At 45.1% G+C, this 18,437-nt stretch overlaps 1 protein-coding gene across 1 annotated transcript; it reads right to left on the bottom strand.

Moving 5' to 3' along the window:
* Nucleotides 1–871: 871 nt before the first annotated feature.
* LOC144694652 (uncharacterized) lies at nucleotides 872–9,837 on the bottom strand. The gene is made up of 4 exons (XM_078565241.1): nucleotides 9,707–9,837; nucleotides 8,254–8,414; nucleotides 2,411–2,547; nucleotides 872–1,245 (listed from the first exon to the last, which is right to left on the bottom strand). The coding sequence occupies exons 2-4, from the start codon at nucleotides 8,402–8,404 to the stop codon at nucleotides 991–993; spliced, it is 543 nt and encodes a 180-aa protein (XP_078421367.1). The 5' UTR covers nucleotides 8,405–8,414; nucleotides 9,707–9,837; the 3' UTR covers nucleotides 872–990.
* Between the last annotated feature and the right edge of the window lie 8,600 nt (nucleotides 9,838–18,437).

The raw sequence follows: 18,437 nt of genomic DNA, 5'->3' as shown, positions 1-18,437 counted from the left end.
CGTGATAGAAATGTTCTCAGGTGCATCTTATTTCAATGCAAGGAATATTGTCGGAAAGGCAGATGATCTTAGGGTGTGGATTGGCACGTGGGATTACGACATTATTGCTATTAGTGAGACTTGGTTGCAGGTGGGGCAGGACTGGCAGCTCAATGTTCCGGGGTTTCGTTGTTTCAGACGTGATAGAGGGGGAGGGATGAAAGGGGGAGGAATGGCATTACTAGTCAGGGAAAATATCACAGCTGTGCGTAAGTGGGCTTACGCTGGCTGGCTCACTTTTTGGCCAGTGCAGACACGATGGGCAGAGTAATTTGACAAGGAAGAATTCAATGAACAGCATGGCACTAGGGAGTTCTGAGGAACAAAGGGACCTTGGCGTGTGTGTCCATAGATCTCTGAAGGCAGAGGGGCATGTTAGTGGGATGGTGAAAAAGGCATATGGGACACTTGCCTTTATCAATTGAGGCACAGGTTACAAAAGTAGGGAGGTCATGTTGGAGTTGTATAGAACCTTGGTGAGGCCACAGCTGGAGTACTGTGTGCAGTTCTGGTCGCCAAATTATAGGAAGGATGTGTTGCACTGGAGAGGGTGCAGGGGAGATTCACCAGAATGTTGCCTGGGATGTAACATTTAAGTTATGAAGAGAGGTTGGATAGACTTGGGTTGTTTTCATTGGAGCAGAGAAGACTGAGGGGCGACCTGATCAAGGTGTACAAGATTATGAGGGGCATGGACAGGGTGGACAGGGAGCAGCTGTTCCCCTTAGTTGAAGGTTCAGTCACGAGGGGACACAAGTTCAAGGTGAGGGGCAGGAGGTTTGGGGGGATGTGAGGAAAAACTTTTTTTACCCAGAGGATGGTGACGGTCTGGAATGCACTGCCTGGGAGGGTGGTGGAGGCAGGTTGCCTCACATCCTTTAAAAAGTACCTGGATGAGTACTTGACATGTCATAACATTCAAGGCTATGGGCCAAGTGCTGGTAAATGGGATTAGGTAGGTCGGCCAGGTGTTGATGCAGACTCGATGGGCTGAAGGGCCTCTTCTGCACTGTGAGATTCTGTGGGTCTGTCTTTCTGTGATTCTAATACAAAGAGGGTATCCTCTGCTTTTGTTCCATTGTTAAGTTCTAGAACGTTCCTGGAGACGCAGAGGAACCAATTGTCTTTCAGGTATGGCTGGAATTTATATCTTTCACTGTCCTTTGTCACTTTGAAGAGGCTTGAGTGGGAATTCCCGCTTCCTTTCTGTGGACAGAAATGAAAACTGGTTACGACGACAGAATAAGGGGCACAGTTACAGCAAAGAGTTATTCAGAGAGTTTGGTGACTCATTTATTCGCATCGATTTATGAAAACACTGCAGCAATTGGAAGAAATTGTGACTGAAGCAGTTTGTGTTCAAATGCAGCAAGACCTGGACAATATCCAGACTTGGGCTGACAAGTGGCAACTAACATTCACACCACACAAGTGCCAGGCGATGACCATCTCCAACAAGAGAGAATCTAACCATCACCCCTTGATGTTCAATGGCATTACCATCACTGAATCCCCCACTATCAACATCCTGGGGGTTACCATTGACCAGAAACTGAACTGGACCAGCCATATAAATCATGTGGCTACAAGAGCAGGTCAGAGGCTGGGAATCCTGTGGCGAGTAACTCACCTCCTGACTCCCCAAAGCCTGTCCACAATCTGCAAGGTACAAGTCAGGAGTGTGATGGAATACTCCCCACTTGCCTGGATGAGTGCAATTCTAATAACACTCAAAAAGCTTGACACCATCCAAGACAAAGCAGCCCGCTTGATTGGCACCCCTTCCACAAACATTCACTCCCTCCACCACTGACACACAGTGGCAGCAGTGTGTATGATCTACAAGATACACTGCAGGAACTCACCATGACTCCTTAGTACCTTCTGAACCCACAACTGCTACCATCTAGAAGGACAAGGGCAGTAGGTAGGTGGGAACACCATCACCTGGAAGTTCCCCTCCAAGTCACTCACCATCCTGACTTGGAAATAGATCGCCATTCCTTCACTGTCACTGGGTCAAAATCCTGGAACTGCCTCCCTAACAGCACTGTGGGTGTACCTACAACATGTGGACTGCAGCAGCTTGAGAAGGCAGCTCACCACCACCTTCTCAAGGGCAATTAGGGATGGGCAATAAATGCTGGCCCAGCCAGCGATGCCCGCATCCCGTAAATGAATTTTTAAAAACACAATCTGGCCCTCGGGGTTTAATGGGTGTTAACCCACATGAAACAATGAGAAATATTGATGTACTCTCCATATTTAAGGCCATTTCCAATAAAAAATAAATGGCATATCCGGTATTATTTTACTTTTAACCATTGGTGCTGCGAGAGCCAAGCTTATGGTATATCGGAGACTTTATTACCTTTGGCGTCAGTTCTAACTGTGGCTTGTCTTTTGTCCCTTTGCAATTAAGAAAATATTTCTCTGACTGATGCTTGAACACAAAGGAAACGTAGAATGAAGGTGGATCTGCAGGTTGCATTCTATGAATTCTCACTTCTACAAACAGAGAAAGAGACGATTGGTTTTGCACAGACACACGCGGCACATACACACAGACAAACAAAGAGACAACTCAATTCAGTTGGTTCATTTAGTAACTTTCACTATTAAGTGATCCAGATACTATTTAATACAAGCCCCTGAACTTGCAGCCATGACAGGAGGCAAAACCAAATCCATGGATAAACGGCAAGCTCAATCTATGTAATTGTACATAATTATGAATTATAAATATAAATATGCATAATTAAAATATAGTATTTAATTATAAATATGTAATTGAAATAGTTATGCTTATATATATACCACCACACTTTTCAGTTATTATAAACCTAATGTAATTTTTTTAAAAATTCATTCATGGGATGTGGGCGTTGTTGGCTAGGCCAGCATTTATTACCCATCCCCAATTGCCCTTGTTCAGGATAATTGCTGTTGGCCACACCAACATGGACAGCAGATTTCCTTCCCTAAAGGGCATTAATGAATCAGATGGGGTTTTTACAACACTTGGCAATGGTTTCGTGGTCATCATTAGACTTTTAATTCCAGATTTTTATTCAATTCAAATTCCACCCTCTGCCGTGGTAGGATTTGAACCCAGGTCCCCAGAGCATTACCCTGGGTCTCAGGATTACTAGCCCAGCAACAATGCTACTACACTAGCACCTCCCCTAAACCCATAAGAATCTAATATGTAGAACTATAGGAACTGATGAGGTGAATGAGCCAAATGCTGTTTTGCTTCATTTTGAGGACTGTAGACTGTTAAGTAAGAGGGAAAGAAACAGGCAGCGCAAGTAAATGACACTAAATGAATACTGTTGGAAAGGTAGGTGTGGGACAAAATGTGCACACGGCCAAAGAGAAGGGGGCCAGGGGTTTCCGGGGCAGGGGGATGTCCCGAGTGATTTGGAACACTTGGATCTGGCAGGCGGTTTTCAAGGGACCTAAGAGAGGTGTGGAGCTTGCAAAAGCTCAATTGGTATGTTCTCTACTCAAGCAGGTACAGGAATCAGCCAAGAAAGGGAATAATGAGTCTGTGTGTGCAGACTTTCTCCTGTACAATGTTCAGGTTATGGTTCCATTACCTTGGCCAGGCTGGGCAATGAATTATTGTGGGAGAGTGGAGCCAGGACCCTAGGACACTACCCTGAGGCACTCCTGCAGCAATGTCTGTGAGCTCCTGCCTGCAGTCACTTCTCAACCACTTGCTTCACCATTCTAACTATTTGTTCTTTAATATTGTAGGACACCAGCACCATTTGTTTCTGTCGCAAACAAAAAAACTGTGAAATAACTGTAAAAAGGAAGTGACTTCACTGCTGCAAATTCATATTCTGCAATAAAAACAGAGACTGCTGGAAAAAACTCAGCAGGTCTGGCAGAATCTGTGGAGAAAGAAACGGAATTTTAAAAATTAATTTACGGGATGTGGGCATCGCTGGCTAGGCCAGCATTTATTGCCCATCCCTAATTGCCCTTGGGAAAGTGGTGAGCTGTGAAGGAATGGCGATATAGTTCCAAGTCAGGATGGTGAGTAACTTGGAGGGGAACTTCCAGTGTTCCCATATATCTCCTGCCCTTGTCCTTCTAGGCAGTAGAGGTCGCGGGTTTTTGAAGATCCTATTAAGGAGCCTTGATGAGTTGCAGTGCATCTTGTAGATGGTACACACTGCTGCACTGTGCGTCGGTGGTGGAGGGCATGAATGTTGAAGGTGGTGGACGGGGTGCCAATCAAATGGACTCCTTTGTCCTGGATGGTGTCGAGCTTCTGCGTGTTGTTGTAGCTACATTCATCCAGGCAAGTGGAGAATATTCCATCGCAGTCTGACTTGTGCCTTGGTGGGCAGGATTTTGGGAAACAGGAGGTGAGTTACTCCCCTCAGAATTCCCAGCCTCTGACCTGCTCTTGCAGCCACAGTATTTATATGGCTGGTCAAGTTCAGTTTCTGGTCAATGATAACCCCCAGGATGTTGATATTGGGGGATTCAGCAATGATAATGCCATTGAATGTCAAGGATAGATAGTTAGATTCTCTCTAGTTGGAGATGGTCATTGCCTGGCACTTGTGTGGCACGAATGTTACTTGCTAATTGTCAGCCCAATACTGGATATTGTTCAGGTATTGCTGCATTTGGACATGGACTGCTTAAGCACTGAGGAGCCATGAATGGCTCTGAACTTTGTGCAATTATCAGCGAACATCCCCACTTCTGACCTTATGATGGAAGGAAGGTCATTGCTGAAGCAGCTGAAGATGGTTGGGCCTAGGACATAATCCTAAGGAACTCCTGCAGTGATGTCCCGGGACTGAGATGATTAAATTAACATTTAAGTCCAATATGACTCTTCTTTGGAACTGGAGAGAGATAGAAATGTGATGGATTTTATGCTGTTGAAAAGGGGTGGCTGGGGCTAGTTGGAGCAAATTGGTCAGAGATAGGTTGGAGAGCTGGAGAAGTTAAATGACAAAGATATCATGGAACACAAGACAAAGGGAATGATAATAATAGTATTAAGGCGAAGGCTTTGGCCCAGAGTAGGTGTTAATAGCAGGATAAAGGTCAGCAACATCTTCATATTCTGCATCTGCTTAGCATAGTGTCAGATGTGTGAGCTCTGAATGACTTGTAGATACCTACCTATCTGTATCTATGCAATATATTAAGTCTGTGTGCATTTCCTCACAATCTTTTCCATCACAAATTCCTATGCCCACATTTATGATGGAAACTGTTTATGTAAACTTGTCACACTATAGGAATAGGAGGAGGCCATTCAGCCCCTCACGCCAGTTCCACCATTCAATGTGTTGTGTATCCTGACTCCATTTATCCACCTTGTCACCATTATCCTTTCACACCCTTTGGCCAGAAAACATCGATTCATCTCAGATTTTGAATTATTCATTGGTCTAGCGATGCTGCTTTGTTGTGGGGGAGACTTTCACCCACTGTGTGAAGAAGTGTTCCCCAACTTCGGTCCTGAATGACATGGCTCTGATTTTAAGGCTGTGTCCCCTTGTTCTATTTCCCCAACAGCAAATAAACTCTCTCTCTGTCGACCCCATCAATTCCTTTCAAAATCACCGAAACCTCAACCAAAGCAGCCCTTAACCTTCATTTATGTGATCTTTCATAATCTAACCCTTGGTAACATTCTGTTGAATCTGTGCTGTGCTCCTTTCTCAGGCCAATATATCCTTTCTAAGAGGAGGTGTGAACTGTACACAATGCTCCAGATGCAGCCTAACCAGGGCTTTGTCTAGCCCCTAACTATCAAGGCTAACATTTCCTTAGCATTTTTGATCATTCTTTGGACCTGACCACTACATTTTTAGAACCCCTAAGTCTCTTTGGGTCTCCAGTGTTCCAAGTTTGTAACCATTTAAATAACACTTGTGTCTATCCATCATTTAGTCTAAAGTGGCTGACCTTACGCTTAAAATGAAATCCATCTGCCAGAGTTTTGCCCATTCTTTTAATCTATCAATGTCTTTTTGTGATTTATACTCCCGTCTATGTTACTTAAGAAGTTTACTGCATAAATTTGGGGTCATCTAAAACGCTGCTGCCCGTGTCTTAACTCACATCAAGTCCTGTCCCCCCATCACCCCCTATGCTCACTGACCTACACTGGCACCCGGTCAAGCAATGTCTTGATTTTAAGATTCTCATCCTTGTTTTCAAATCCCTCACTGCCTCGCCCCCTCCCAATGTCTGTTATCTCCCCCAGCTCCCACAATCCTCCAAGATATCTGCGCTCCTCTAATTTTGACTTCCTGAGCACCCCTGATTTTAATTGCTGCAACAATGGTGTCCGTGCCTTCAGCTCACTGGACCCCAAGCTCTGGAATTCCCTCCCTACAGCTGTCTGCTGTACTACAGGCATAGACACCCACCTCTCTATTATTTGAGTTAGTTCCTCAAAGAATTCAGTTCAGTTTCTTTAGATAATGACACTCACTTTTCAAACCTGTTGACTCTCTTAATCAGCTGAATTATTTTAAACGCTCACTGTCCCCACCAGTCTTTTAGCTATCAGTTTGTTATATGATTAATATACTCCCAGTATTGGACCTGCCACGAAGGAATGATAGATCTGCATTGAGTGCATGCAGGCATTGGCCACGAGGTGGTGCTGCAGGTCAGTTATGTTCCCAACTTTTTCTCCTGGGTTCTGGTTTGTTGATATACTAGAAGTGTCAACTTTTTATTTATATTGCCGCGTTGCCTACGGCACTACTGTGACTATACTTCAAAAAGTACATAATTGGCTGTAAAGTGCTTTCAGAAATCCTGGCATTGAGAGAGATGTCATATGATTAATTTTATTACCTAAAAACGCAATTCCCTTCTGAGATCTACTGTTTCCACGATCCTTCCATGCAGGCCATAACAATTCCCCATGTGAAAAAATCCCCCTGATCACACGCCCTCTACCCTCCAACCTCTTGGATTTTTTTCCCTCAATTACCTTAACATGTCATCTGCTTACTGACCTCCTTGCCAGTGGAAACAGTTACTCCCAATCTACCGAGTGAGTATTCCTGATAAAAGGACACAAGCTGTCAAAACTTTGTCTCGCAATCATCAGGACAATTTGCAAGAATACCAAATTGTAAAGGGAACAACAATTTATACTGCATGAGAAGAGAGTGCTGATTGGTTGACAAGTGAACTCTGCTTGCCATGGAGATCTACTTTGTTGTCAATCTATTCTGTCAAGACCCCATATAATTTGGAACTTCAATATTAAATCTCCCCTTAACATTCTTTTACTGTGAGAACAGTCTCAGCTTCTCCTGATAAATTTCCTCTGCACCTCTCTGGACACCCTTCCTGTGTAGTGCCCAGAACTGGACATAGTACTGTAACTGAAGCCAAACCAGTGATTTATAATGGTTTACCACCACTCCCTGCCTGTATTTACAAAGACAAAGATCATGTACCCTTTCGGAACATGCTTCTCAACTATGTCCTACCTGTTCAAAGATTGGGGTACATCAACCATCAGGTCTGTGTTAAAGTACTCTCTTTAAAATTGTGCCAGTCAGAAGAGAAAATAGTTAATCCTGCAAGCAATTTGAACTTTACAATGGTTTCTTAGGGGGTAAATAGTGGCTAACTTCCTATCTTAATTCTTAAAGCAATACCAAGAATCAAGAAGTGGTGCACGAATGACAGTGCGTTAAAGAAAGAAGGACTTGCATTTATATACCACCTTTCGTGGCTTCAGGAGGTCCCAAAGTGCTTTACAACCAAGTATGGTCTTCCCCAGGGGTCAGTATTAGGACCACTGCTCTTTTTGATATACAGGGTTTACTTTGGGTATCCAGGGTATAGTTTCAAAACACTTGCAGCTATTCCGAAAGTTGGAAACAGCGGAGAGGATAGTAACAGACTTCAGGAGGTAAAAACAAAAAACTACTGCGGATGCTGGAAATCCAAAACAGAAACAGAATTACCTGGAAAAACTCAGCAGGTCTGGCAGCATCGGCGGTGAAGAAAAGAGTTGACGTTTCGAGTCCTCACGACCCTCCAACAGAACTTAGACAGACTGGTGACATTGGACAGAAGCGTGGCAAATGAATTCCAGCACAGAAAATTGCGATCGTGTCTCTTAGTAGGAAGAGCGAGGAAAGCGATATACAAATAGTCGTTCAGTAGAATAGGACTTAATCACTCGATATCACTTACCCACTTGTTTTTTCTTTCTTGTTGTGACTACAGCATATTGTCTATTGGCCTTTCGCTCAATAGTCAATGCCCTGTTTTTCGCTTTCATAATTACTCTGATTTGGCTGTTCCCTCTACCTTTCGTGTTCAGGCCACTTGGAGATTTGTTCATTTTCGGTGTGCTGTAACATAATGAACAGACTGTAACTAATATTGTATAACACTCCACTGATTGTTCAAGGTAACTGTCTCGTATGGTGCCAAACCACACACCTGCCAGAAGACCTGTGCTGCTCTTGGCTGAGGCGACACTAGCACAGTTTTCTTCTCTCCTGGAAGAGGGGAGGAAACGCAGCTAGACGCGCCCTTGCTAATCATTCTGATGGGCGGGAGGACGATCAGATTGGGCGCCGATGCCTCCGCATGATCTGGAGATCACTGATACTCAACATTCAGACTCAACACACCAAATAGTCAGTGCACGAGGCTGTGGAGTGCTGCCCACACTTGTACTGTATAAAAGCAAAAAACTGCGGATGCTGGAAATCCAATACAAAAATAAAAATATAGTACTGTATGCGGTGCTTTCACGAAAGGAGAGTATAAATGTGAGTCCCCTCCATTACAAAGAGCCCGTTCACAAATTTCCAAGGGATCAAAGAATGTGCATTCAGACTCGAATAAAGATGAGGTGTTGCTCAGAGTCCAATTCAATGAAGACAGAACATAGGTTGTGTAACTGGGCTTCAGAGTAATCTGCAGCAACTGGAGGATTAGTTCACCTTTAGGTTCACTACAAAAGAACGAGAAGTTTTCTCAATAGAAGGACATTGTTGCCAACAAGCGTTGTAGTATGGGGCTGGCCGTTTGGCTCATTGATGAGAAGGTCTTGAGACTTGCATGTTTAAACATGAACCCTTTATTGGTAGTCTTTAACTATTTACAGATCCCATGGTGCTGTTACCATGCAGGTAGGCTGCTTCTAGAGTGTTCTCTCTAGACTGTTCTCTCAGTGTCTATTACCATGTGACTCTATACATCATATTGTGAGTGGTGCTATTCTCCAATTCCATGTTAACCCTTGCGCTGCCGAGCACACTTACATTACAATGGAATGCAGGCACGTACGGCATTGTACAATAGCAAGCCCATCACTTTATATATGATACATGGACTCCACCTTACTGCCTTCTCAGCAATCATTTCTCTCTGGAGAAGTGGCTGATATTGGACTGTGTTGAGATCTGCAGTGTAGCGTGCCCCTCTCCTCTTGCTTCCCAAGTGCAGTGTTTGGCAAATTTATAAGCCAGGACATAAGGTACGTTTGTGCAACATGTTATTGTGTAATTCCAGGAAATCAGCTAAGCTGGAACTAGCTTGTTACAGTTTATGTCACAGTCCGATAAGTTTTAAATGTTTTCAACTATTGGCCCCCTCCCCCGGATTAACAAACTAGGCAGATATTTTGTCTCACCTGGAATTAACAATATTGCACTGAAGAGTACTCAAAGTGAGCAGGTGTCCAGTTGTATGTTGCTGATGTCCAGTTGTGTGTGGCTGATATTGGACTGTGTCGAGATCTGCAGTGTAGCGTGCCCCTCTCCTCTTGCTTCCCAAGTGCAGTGTTTGGCAAATTTATAAGCCAGGACATAAGATATGTTTGTGCAACATGTAATTGTGTAATTCCAGGAAATCAGTTAAGCTCCCACTCTATTTAGTGAGTGCCAGGCAAATCAGCATGAAATGAACCAGAAACAAATTAAAACCTGATGATAACCCCACTCTCCCCAAACCACAGCCATTCTGTGAATTCAGAATCAGTCATTGGTGTCCATTTTCAAAAATGCCTAGAGTGCACCAGCTCAGAATGGAGTGTACTGACTGGCACACAGGATGCACAGCACTAAGTAGGAATAATTTCCTGAACCTGTCCTATGTCATTATCACAAGGTTCAGCAAGAGCTGCTCAATATTTTTGCTTCCGTTTCTGATATCTACTTCCAGTCCTGTGGCTTGCACGTATAGTCAAGATTTAGAATGTTATTCATACTGTCTTACCTTTAATGTTACTTTCCCTGTTGATTACTGCCTGACCCTTTAATGATTGTGCTACCCATCTTATAGAATGGTTGCATGCACAGAAGGGAGCCATTTGGCCATCATGCCCGTCCGTGCCAGCTCTCTGTGTGAGCAACTCAGCTAGTCCCACTCTCTCGCCCTATCCCTGTAGCCCTGCAAACCCTTCTCTCTTCAGACACTTGTCCAGTTCCTTTCTGAGATTTGAAGTTGAGTGTAAGAGATACAGGGTGGATGTGAAGAGCAATCTTTTTTACACAGCGAGTGGGAATGAGCTGGAACTCACTGCCCACGAGGGTGGTGGAAATGGAGACGATGAATGATTTCAAAAGGGAATTGGATGGGCACTTGAGGGAAATAAAACTGCAGGATAGAGCGGGGGTTGTGGGGGACTGACTGGATTGACCTACAGAGAGCTGGCGTGGATTCGATATGATGGAGTTAATCTATAACTGTATGCAAACAGCCAGCCCAGCAGTTTTCACAAGAGAGGTGTTGGTTGCTGCATTATCAGTTCACACTCTGCCCTTGGCACACATTGTGAGGAGATCTTTTTGTCAGCAGCCATGGTCCTGCTGAGTGAGACCTTTACACCTCCAGACCCAGTCTGATGGGGCAGAAAAAGAGGGGAACTCTGAGAGCACAGGTCAACGGAGGACAAGTGCAGCGATGTTGGAGAAGAGGGGAGCTCAAGACAGAGACAGCGAGCAGTGTGGGAGTGCAGGCAGCAATGTAGAGAGAGAGGAGCTTGGAGCCTGCATCGCCAGAAGCTGTAGTGGACAGGGCTGGAACTGCAAGCAGTCCCCAGAGTCCCGGGGGTCCAGGACCGGGTATGATTTAGTGGGGTTGGTGGTGGGGGGGGCCTGAGGGTCAGGAGAGTAGGTGAGGCCTCGAGGGGATGGGGGTGGATAGAGCGGGGTTCTCTGTCAGTGGTGAGGGGGTTGGGAGAGAGTCCCCACGGGGGGAGGGTTCAGACCTTTTGGGTGGGGGGCCCAATGTTAGAATGAGGCTGCTGATGGAGGCGCCTCCCCCCCCCACCCCCCCCCACCCCCACTCCCCAACCTGAGGCCGGAACAGGGTTACATTTTGGACTTTTCTTCCTGATCCCACACCCAAGGACCCCACAAGGACCTATCCTTGCGCTCTCCTATTTCTCATCTACATGCTGCCCCTCGGCAACATCATCTAAAGGCACATCTAACTTCCACACCCAGCTCTACCCCTCCACCACTTCTCTCGACTCCTCCACTGTTGCTAACTTATCAGACTATTATCCGACATGGATGAGCAGAAATTTCCTCCAGTTAAATATTGGGAAGACCAAAGCCATTGTCTTTGGTCCCTGCTCCAAACTCTGCTCCTTAGTTACTACTCCATTCCTCTCCCTGGCAATAGTCTGAAGCAGACTGTTCGCAACCTCGGTGTCATGTTTGACATATCACATATTCGCGATATTTCTAAGGTTGCCTATTTCCATCTCAGTAACATCACCCAACTCTGCCTCTGCCTGCTCATCTGCTGAAACCCTCAATGATCTCTGTGACCTCTGGACTGGGACTATTCCAATGCGCTGCTGACTAACATCTCATGTTCTCTGGTAAACTTGAGGGCATACAATACTCCACTGCCTACGTCCTTACTTGCACTAAGTCCATTCAACCGTCACTTCTAAGCTCGATGACCTATGCTGACTGCAGTGGTTCAAGATGGCGGCTCACAACCACCTTCTCAAGGGCAATTAGGTATGGACAACAAATGCTGGCCCAGCCAGTGATGCTCACATCCCATGAAATAATGGAAAAAAATCCTTGTTTTCAAATCCCTCCATGACCTCGCCCCCTCCCTATCTCTGTAATCTCCTCCAGCCCCCACAACCTCTGAGATCTCTGCGCTCCTTTCATTCTGGCCTCTCACACATGCCAGGTTTTAATCCCACCACCATTGGCGGCCGTGCCTTCAGCTGCCTGGGCCCCAAGCTCTGGAATTCCCTCCCTACACCTCGCCACCCTCTTTACCTCACTTTCCTCCTTTAAGACACTTTCTAATACCTTTAACCAAATTTTTGGCCATGTGTCCTTAATAGGTGGCTCTTTGTCAAATTTTGTCTTATAAAGCTCCAGTGAAGCACTATTGGAAGCTTCATTATGTTAAAGGTGCTATATAAATGCAAATTGAACAGACACCTGGTGTGGAGGGGGGGCCGGGAAGGAGGAGGACCTCCTTGTGAACCTGCTCCATTAACAGGTCCGGGCAGTGGGCATTCGAGGGGGTCGTCCAACCAGACTGTCTGCCCCTCTTCCGCGGCTACATTCGCAGCCGGGTGTCCCTGGAAAGGGAGCACGTGGTGTCTGCCAGCACTGTTGAGGTCTTCCTTGCCTGGCGGGCACCGCAAGGACTGGGGTGTTTTATCAACCCCCTTAACCACACTTTGATTTAACGCTGGTAAGTTTCCTTTAAATTTTTGTCTTTTGTTTGTGCAGCTTCCCTAATTTAAGGGGCTGCCTTTTCCTTTGTCCCTGATTTTATGAATTTAGGTTAATTGGTTGGACTCAAAAGAATTTATAAATACAAATTGTTGTTGTATAGGAATCTTCTGAGAATGTTAGTAGATCACATTGGGGACAAGCACCATATTCGCCAGTGATGATACTGCAAAACTCCTGTTTGGATGCAATAACCATTTACGCCTATGCAGCCTCATGACAATGTGGCTGGGTGATTAGCTCTGATGACTCCTCTATCCAGTAAGTGACTTACCACTGGACACTGATGTGAACAATCAGGTATTAGCTCTACACGAGGACAAAAAACAGCAAGGTCATGATAAATGGCTGCTTTTTAGGCTGGAGAATGGTAGACGGTAGTGTTACTCAAGGTCTAGTGCTTGGACCACTGCTTTTTAAATAAATGAACCTATATTCAAAGGAAGAATAATGTTTAGAAACTTCTGTTCAACAGAGTGGTGGAAGCAATGACATTTGAGCACAGGAATAGATCTGAGGGTTCAAATACATAGATCCCTGAAAGTTCACGAGCAATGCTGTGAAGCAAGAGAGCAAATAGGATAATGCGGTTCATTTATAGGACAATTGACTGTAAGAAAGTGCACTGTTTTCCCTATACAAGACCTTGAGGCTGTTGAGGTTTTAATGTCTGGCTATTTATTGACTGCACCCCAACTGACTCTCCATCTCTTTGGCAAAAACAAAGCTTTCATAATTACGAACATACAAACAAGGAGCAGGAGTAGGCCATTCAGCCCCTCGAGCCTCCTCCGCCATTTAATAAGATAGTGGCTGATATGATAGTAACCTCAAATCTGAATCCCGCCTACCCCCGAGAACCTATCACCCCCTAGCTTGACAGGAATCTATCCACCTCTGCCTTAAACATATTCAAAGACTCTGCTTCCACCGGCTTTTTAGGAAGAGAGTTCAAAGACTCACGACCCTCTGAGAGAAATAATTTTGCCTCAAATCCATTTTAAATGGGAAACCCCTTACTTTTAAGTAGTAGCCCCTTTTTCTAGATTCCCCCACAAGAGGAAACATCCTCTCCACATCCACCCTGTCAAAACCCCTAGGATCTTACATGTTTCAATCAAATCACCTCTTATTATAATTATCAAAGCTAATTGTTCCTCACCTACATTTGATGATACAAATAATTCATTACGGCTTATTCCTCAAGAGAAAGCATGGCTATAATGGTGAAAGAGACACTGCACCTTCGTCACAGTTCCTTTCTCTGCCACAGGGACCTGAATTCATCGCTGTGGTTTCAACAACTGCAATTCTGTTACCATCTTGTTGACACCTTATCGGGTGAATATTTTGGCAGGGTCAAGCTTAAAGATGTAGTGTTTGGAAGTCATTTGCTACTGACGGAGACAAAGGGAGAAATGTAAGTGTATAAGTACAGCAGAGGCCAAACAACAACCTTGTGTAATTGCTTCCTGGTAGCTGCACTACAAAAGGTGGCTCCCAAGATAAGCTAAACAGTTGCATATTTATCTGACCCAGTGAGTGGTAAGAGGTGGGATTGGACCCATTAGGGACAAAGAGGGAGATGCATACCAACATACGAAATAGGAGCAGAGTTAGGCCATTTGGCCCCTCGAGCCTGTTCCGCCATTCAATAAGATCTTGTCTTTCGATTTTCACATTCCCATCTACCCCTAATAACTTTTGATTCCCTTGCCTAACAAGAATCTATCTACCTCCACCTTAAAAAGACTCAGTGACCCCGCCTCCACCGCCTTCTGAAGCAGAGAGTTCCAAAGTCACACAACCCTCAGAGAAAAAAAATTCTCCTCATCTCTGCCCTAAAAGGGTGACCCCTAATTTTAAAAGGTGCCCCCTAGTTTCTGGACTCACCCACAAGAGGAAACATCCTTTCCACATCCACCTTGTCAATACCGTTTAGGATTTTATATATTTCAGTCAAGTCACTCCTCACTCTTCTAAACCTTTCCTCATAAGACAATCTGCTCATTCCAGGTATCAATCTAGTAAACCTCCTCTGAACCGCCTCCAACGCAGCTAATGCTTTGGGAAAAGCTACAATACTTAATGAGTACTTGGTATCAGTGTTTACTAAGGAGGAGAATGCTGACAACATTTCAGTAGAAGCAGAAGTGTCAGAGATAATGGATGGGGTGAAAGTTGATAGGAAGCATGCAGTGGAAGGGCTGGGCTATACTTGAGAATGGATAAGTTGCCAGATCTGGGTGGCTGCAAGGCTGCTAAAGGAAGGAGATAGCAGAAGGGCTTGCCTTAACCTTCTTACCTTCCCTTGACACATAGGAGGTGCCTGAGAATTGGAGAATGACAAGTGTGGCACCTTTATTCAAGGAGGATTGTAAAGACAGACCTGGTAACCACAGGCCCATTGGTTTAACATTAGAAACAAGAATCAGGAGAAAAAATATCAACCGGCACTTCAAGATATTTAAATTAATGAAAGAGAGCCAGCACAGATTTGTAAAAAGCAGATCATGCTTGACTAATCTAGTTAAATTTTTTGATGACGTAACAGAGAACAGTGACGAAGGGAACGCAGTGGGCGTTGTCCATATGTATTGTAAGAAGGTATTTGACCAAGTGCCACATAAAAGACTGCGTAACAAAATCGAGGCTCACAGAACTGGAGGGTCCCTGTCACCCTGGATTAAAAAAAATGGCTAAAGGACAAAAAAACAGCAAGATCATGGTAAATGGCTGCTTTTCAGGCTGGAGGATGGTAGATGGTGGTGTTCCTCAAGGTCTAGTGCCAGGACCACTGCTTTCTAAATAAATGAATTTATGCTCGAAGGAAGAAAAATGTTTAGAATATTCTGTTCAGCAGAGTTTATTTTATTCATATACGGGATGTGGGTGTCACTGGCTGGGCCAGCATTTATTGCCCATCCCTAGTTACCTTTGTGAAGGTGGTGGTGAGCTGCCTTCTTGAACCGCTGTAGTCCATGTGGTGTAGGTACACCCACAGTGCTGTTAGGGAGGGAGTTCCAGGATTTTGACCTAGCGACAGTGAAGGAACGGCGACATAGCTCCAAGGCAGGATGGTGAGTGACTTGGAGAGGAACTTCCAGGTGGTGGTGTTCCCATCTACCGTTGCCCTTGTCCTTCTAGCTGGTAGTGGTCGTGGGTTTGTAAGGTGCTGTCTAAGGAACCTTGGTGAATTCCAGCAATGCATCTTGTAGATAGTGGAAGCAATGATATAGATAGGTGGTGGAAGCAATGACATTTGAGCACAGAAAGAGATCTGGGGGGTTCAAATACATAGATCCCTGGAGGTTCATGAGCAATATTGTGAAGCGATAGAGCAAATAGGATAATGCGGTTCATAAGAAAGTGCACTGTTTTCCCTGTACAAGACCTTGGTCAGGGCTCAGTTAAAATACAGTGGCTAGCTTTGATCTCCTCACATGGTGGGTGATATTAGAATGGGTGCAGACCAGGGTCACTAATTCTTAGTATAAAGCATCCTAATTATCAGTTTGGATAAAAGACTTTAGAGAAGTCTAGGCTTAGGAGTGGCCTGTTCAAAGATTTAGAAGATGATGAAGGAATTATATCGTGCTCCAGCTGATAGTTCAACCCAATTAGATAGGTTAATGAGGACCAGGGGTTGCATGTTTAAGTTGCGTAAGGCCAGATCTAGGTTTGCAATCAGGAGGTAGTTCTTTTCCCAGGGAAGAGTGGATCTCTGTAATGGTTGCAGGTTTGTGCACTGGAGGCCAATTTGCTGCATTCTTTCAAACTAGAGCTGTACCTGTTTCTTGCTGGGGTAGGTAATTGTTACAATATTTATAGAGATCGATAACTTTCGAAAAGAGATTTGAACAGGACAAACCTCCCAAAATCCTTAGATGACTGCAGGGTAAGTCTCTTCAACTAGAGACAGTTTCCCTCCCCCTTCTGGCTCTGGTATCTTACAAAGCCAAAACAGCATCTTCTTTTTGATAACCACACAAAAACTTCTGTCTGCTGATATTCATTGATTTGTAGGGAAGCCTGTAACCTGATATCAAAAATGAATTCCTCTGCACTCTTCCCCATGGCAATGTCAAACACATCAGCCCTGCATTCAGAGAGAAATGCTGATTATCTATACTTTACCACAGCTCTCTTTCATCTTAGAAGTCATTGGATAGTTCTCAGCACAATTATTTACAACTCATTACATTCAACACCTTTCTGGGACTTTGGGAGACTAAGGGCGGAATTTTCCCATCCATGGCAGGTTTCATAGTGAGCGGGAGCAGAGAATCTCGAGAAAGCCAAAAAAATCAGATTCCAGCTGGCGTGAAAACTGATTGCAATTCTCCCGACAACACCACTGTGCAACAGTACTCAGGCAGGGCTGTACACTCAAACAGAGCCCAGCATTGTGACCGGGCAGTGGAGGGTGTAGGTTGGTCTGCCCCTGGTGGGTGCCCCTGTAGTCCTGGGGGATGCCACTGTGCAGCAGTATTCAGGCAGGGTTGTACACACAAATAGAGCCCAGATTTATGAGCTGGGGGAGGGCGGGGAAAGAGAATGATGGACACACAGAGGGCAAAGGGGCAGGAAGGTGTTGGAGGGACAGGCAGAGAGGAAACCGAGGGTTGGAGGCTGGAGCCTGGAAAGGGAAACTGAAATGCTGATGCACAAGGGACTGAATCGCAGAATCACAGAATCACAGAGTGCAGAAGAGGCCCTTCGGCCCATCAAGTCTGCACCGACACGTGAGAAACACCTGACCTACCAACCTAATCCCATTTACCAGCACATGGCCCATAGCCTTGAATGTTATGACGTGCCAAGTGCTCATCCAGGTACTTTTTAAAAGATGTGAGGCAACTCACCTCCACCACACTCCCAGGCAGCGCATTCCAGACCGTCACCACCCTCTGCGTAAAAAGGTTCTTTCTCACATCTCCCCTAAACCTCCTGCCCCTCACCTTGAACTTATGTCCCCTCATGACTGACCCTACAACTAAGGGGAACAGCTGCTCCCTATCCACCCTGTCCATGCCCCTCATAATCTTGTACACCTCGATCAGGTCGCCCCTCAGTCATCTCTGCTCCAACGAAAACAACCCAAGTCTATCCAACCTTTCTTCATAACTTAAATGTTTCATCCCAGGCAACATCCTGGTGAATCTCCTCTGCACTCCCTCCAGTGCAATCACATCCTTCCTATAATGTGGCAACCAGAACTGCACACAGTACTCCAGCTGTGGCCTCACCAAGGTTCTATACAACTCCAACCTGATCTCTATACTTTTGTAATCTGTGCCTCGATTGATAAAGGCAAGTGTCCCATATGCCTTTTTCACCACCCCACTAACATGCCCCTCCGCCTTCAGAGATCAATGGACACACACGCCAAGGTCCCTTTGTACTTCAGAACTTCCTTGTGTCATGCCGTTCATCGAATACTTCCTTGTCAAATTACTCCTTCCAAAGTGTATCACCTCACACTTTTCAGGGTTAAATTCCATCTGCCACTTAACTGCCCATTTGACCAGCCCGTCTATATCTTTCTGCAGCCCAAGACACACAACCGCACTGTTAACCACCCATCCAATCTTTGTGTCATCCGCAAATTTACTAATCCTACCCCCCACACAGTCATCTATGTCG

Source organism: Cetorhinus maximus, chromosome 20 (genome assembly GCF_964194155.1).
Source record: "Cetorhinus maximus chromosome 20, sCetMax3.hap1.1, whole genome shotgun sequence".
NCBI lineage: Eukaryota > Metazoa > Chordata > Chondrichthyes > Lamniformes > Cetorhinidae > Cetorhinus > Cetorhinus maximus.
Note: the sequence above shows the minus strand (reverse complement) of the source record. Positions and strands in the feature narration are given on the sequence as shown.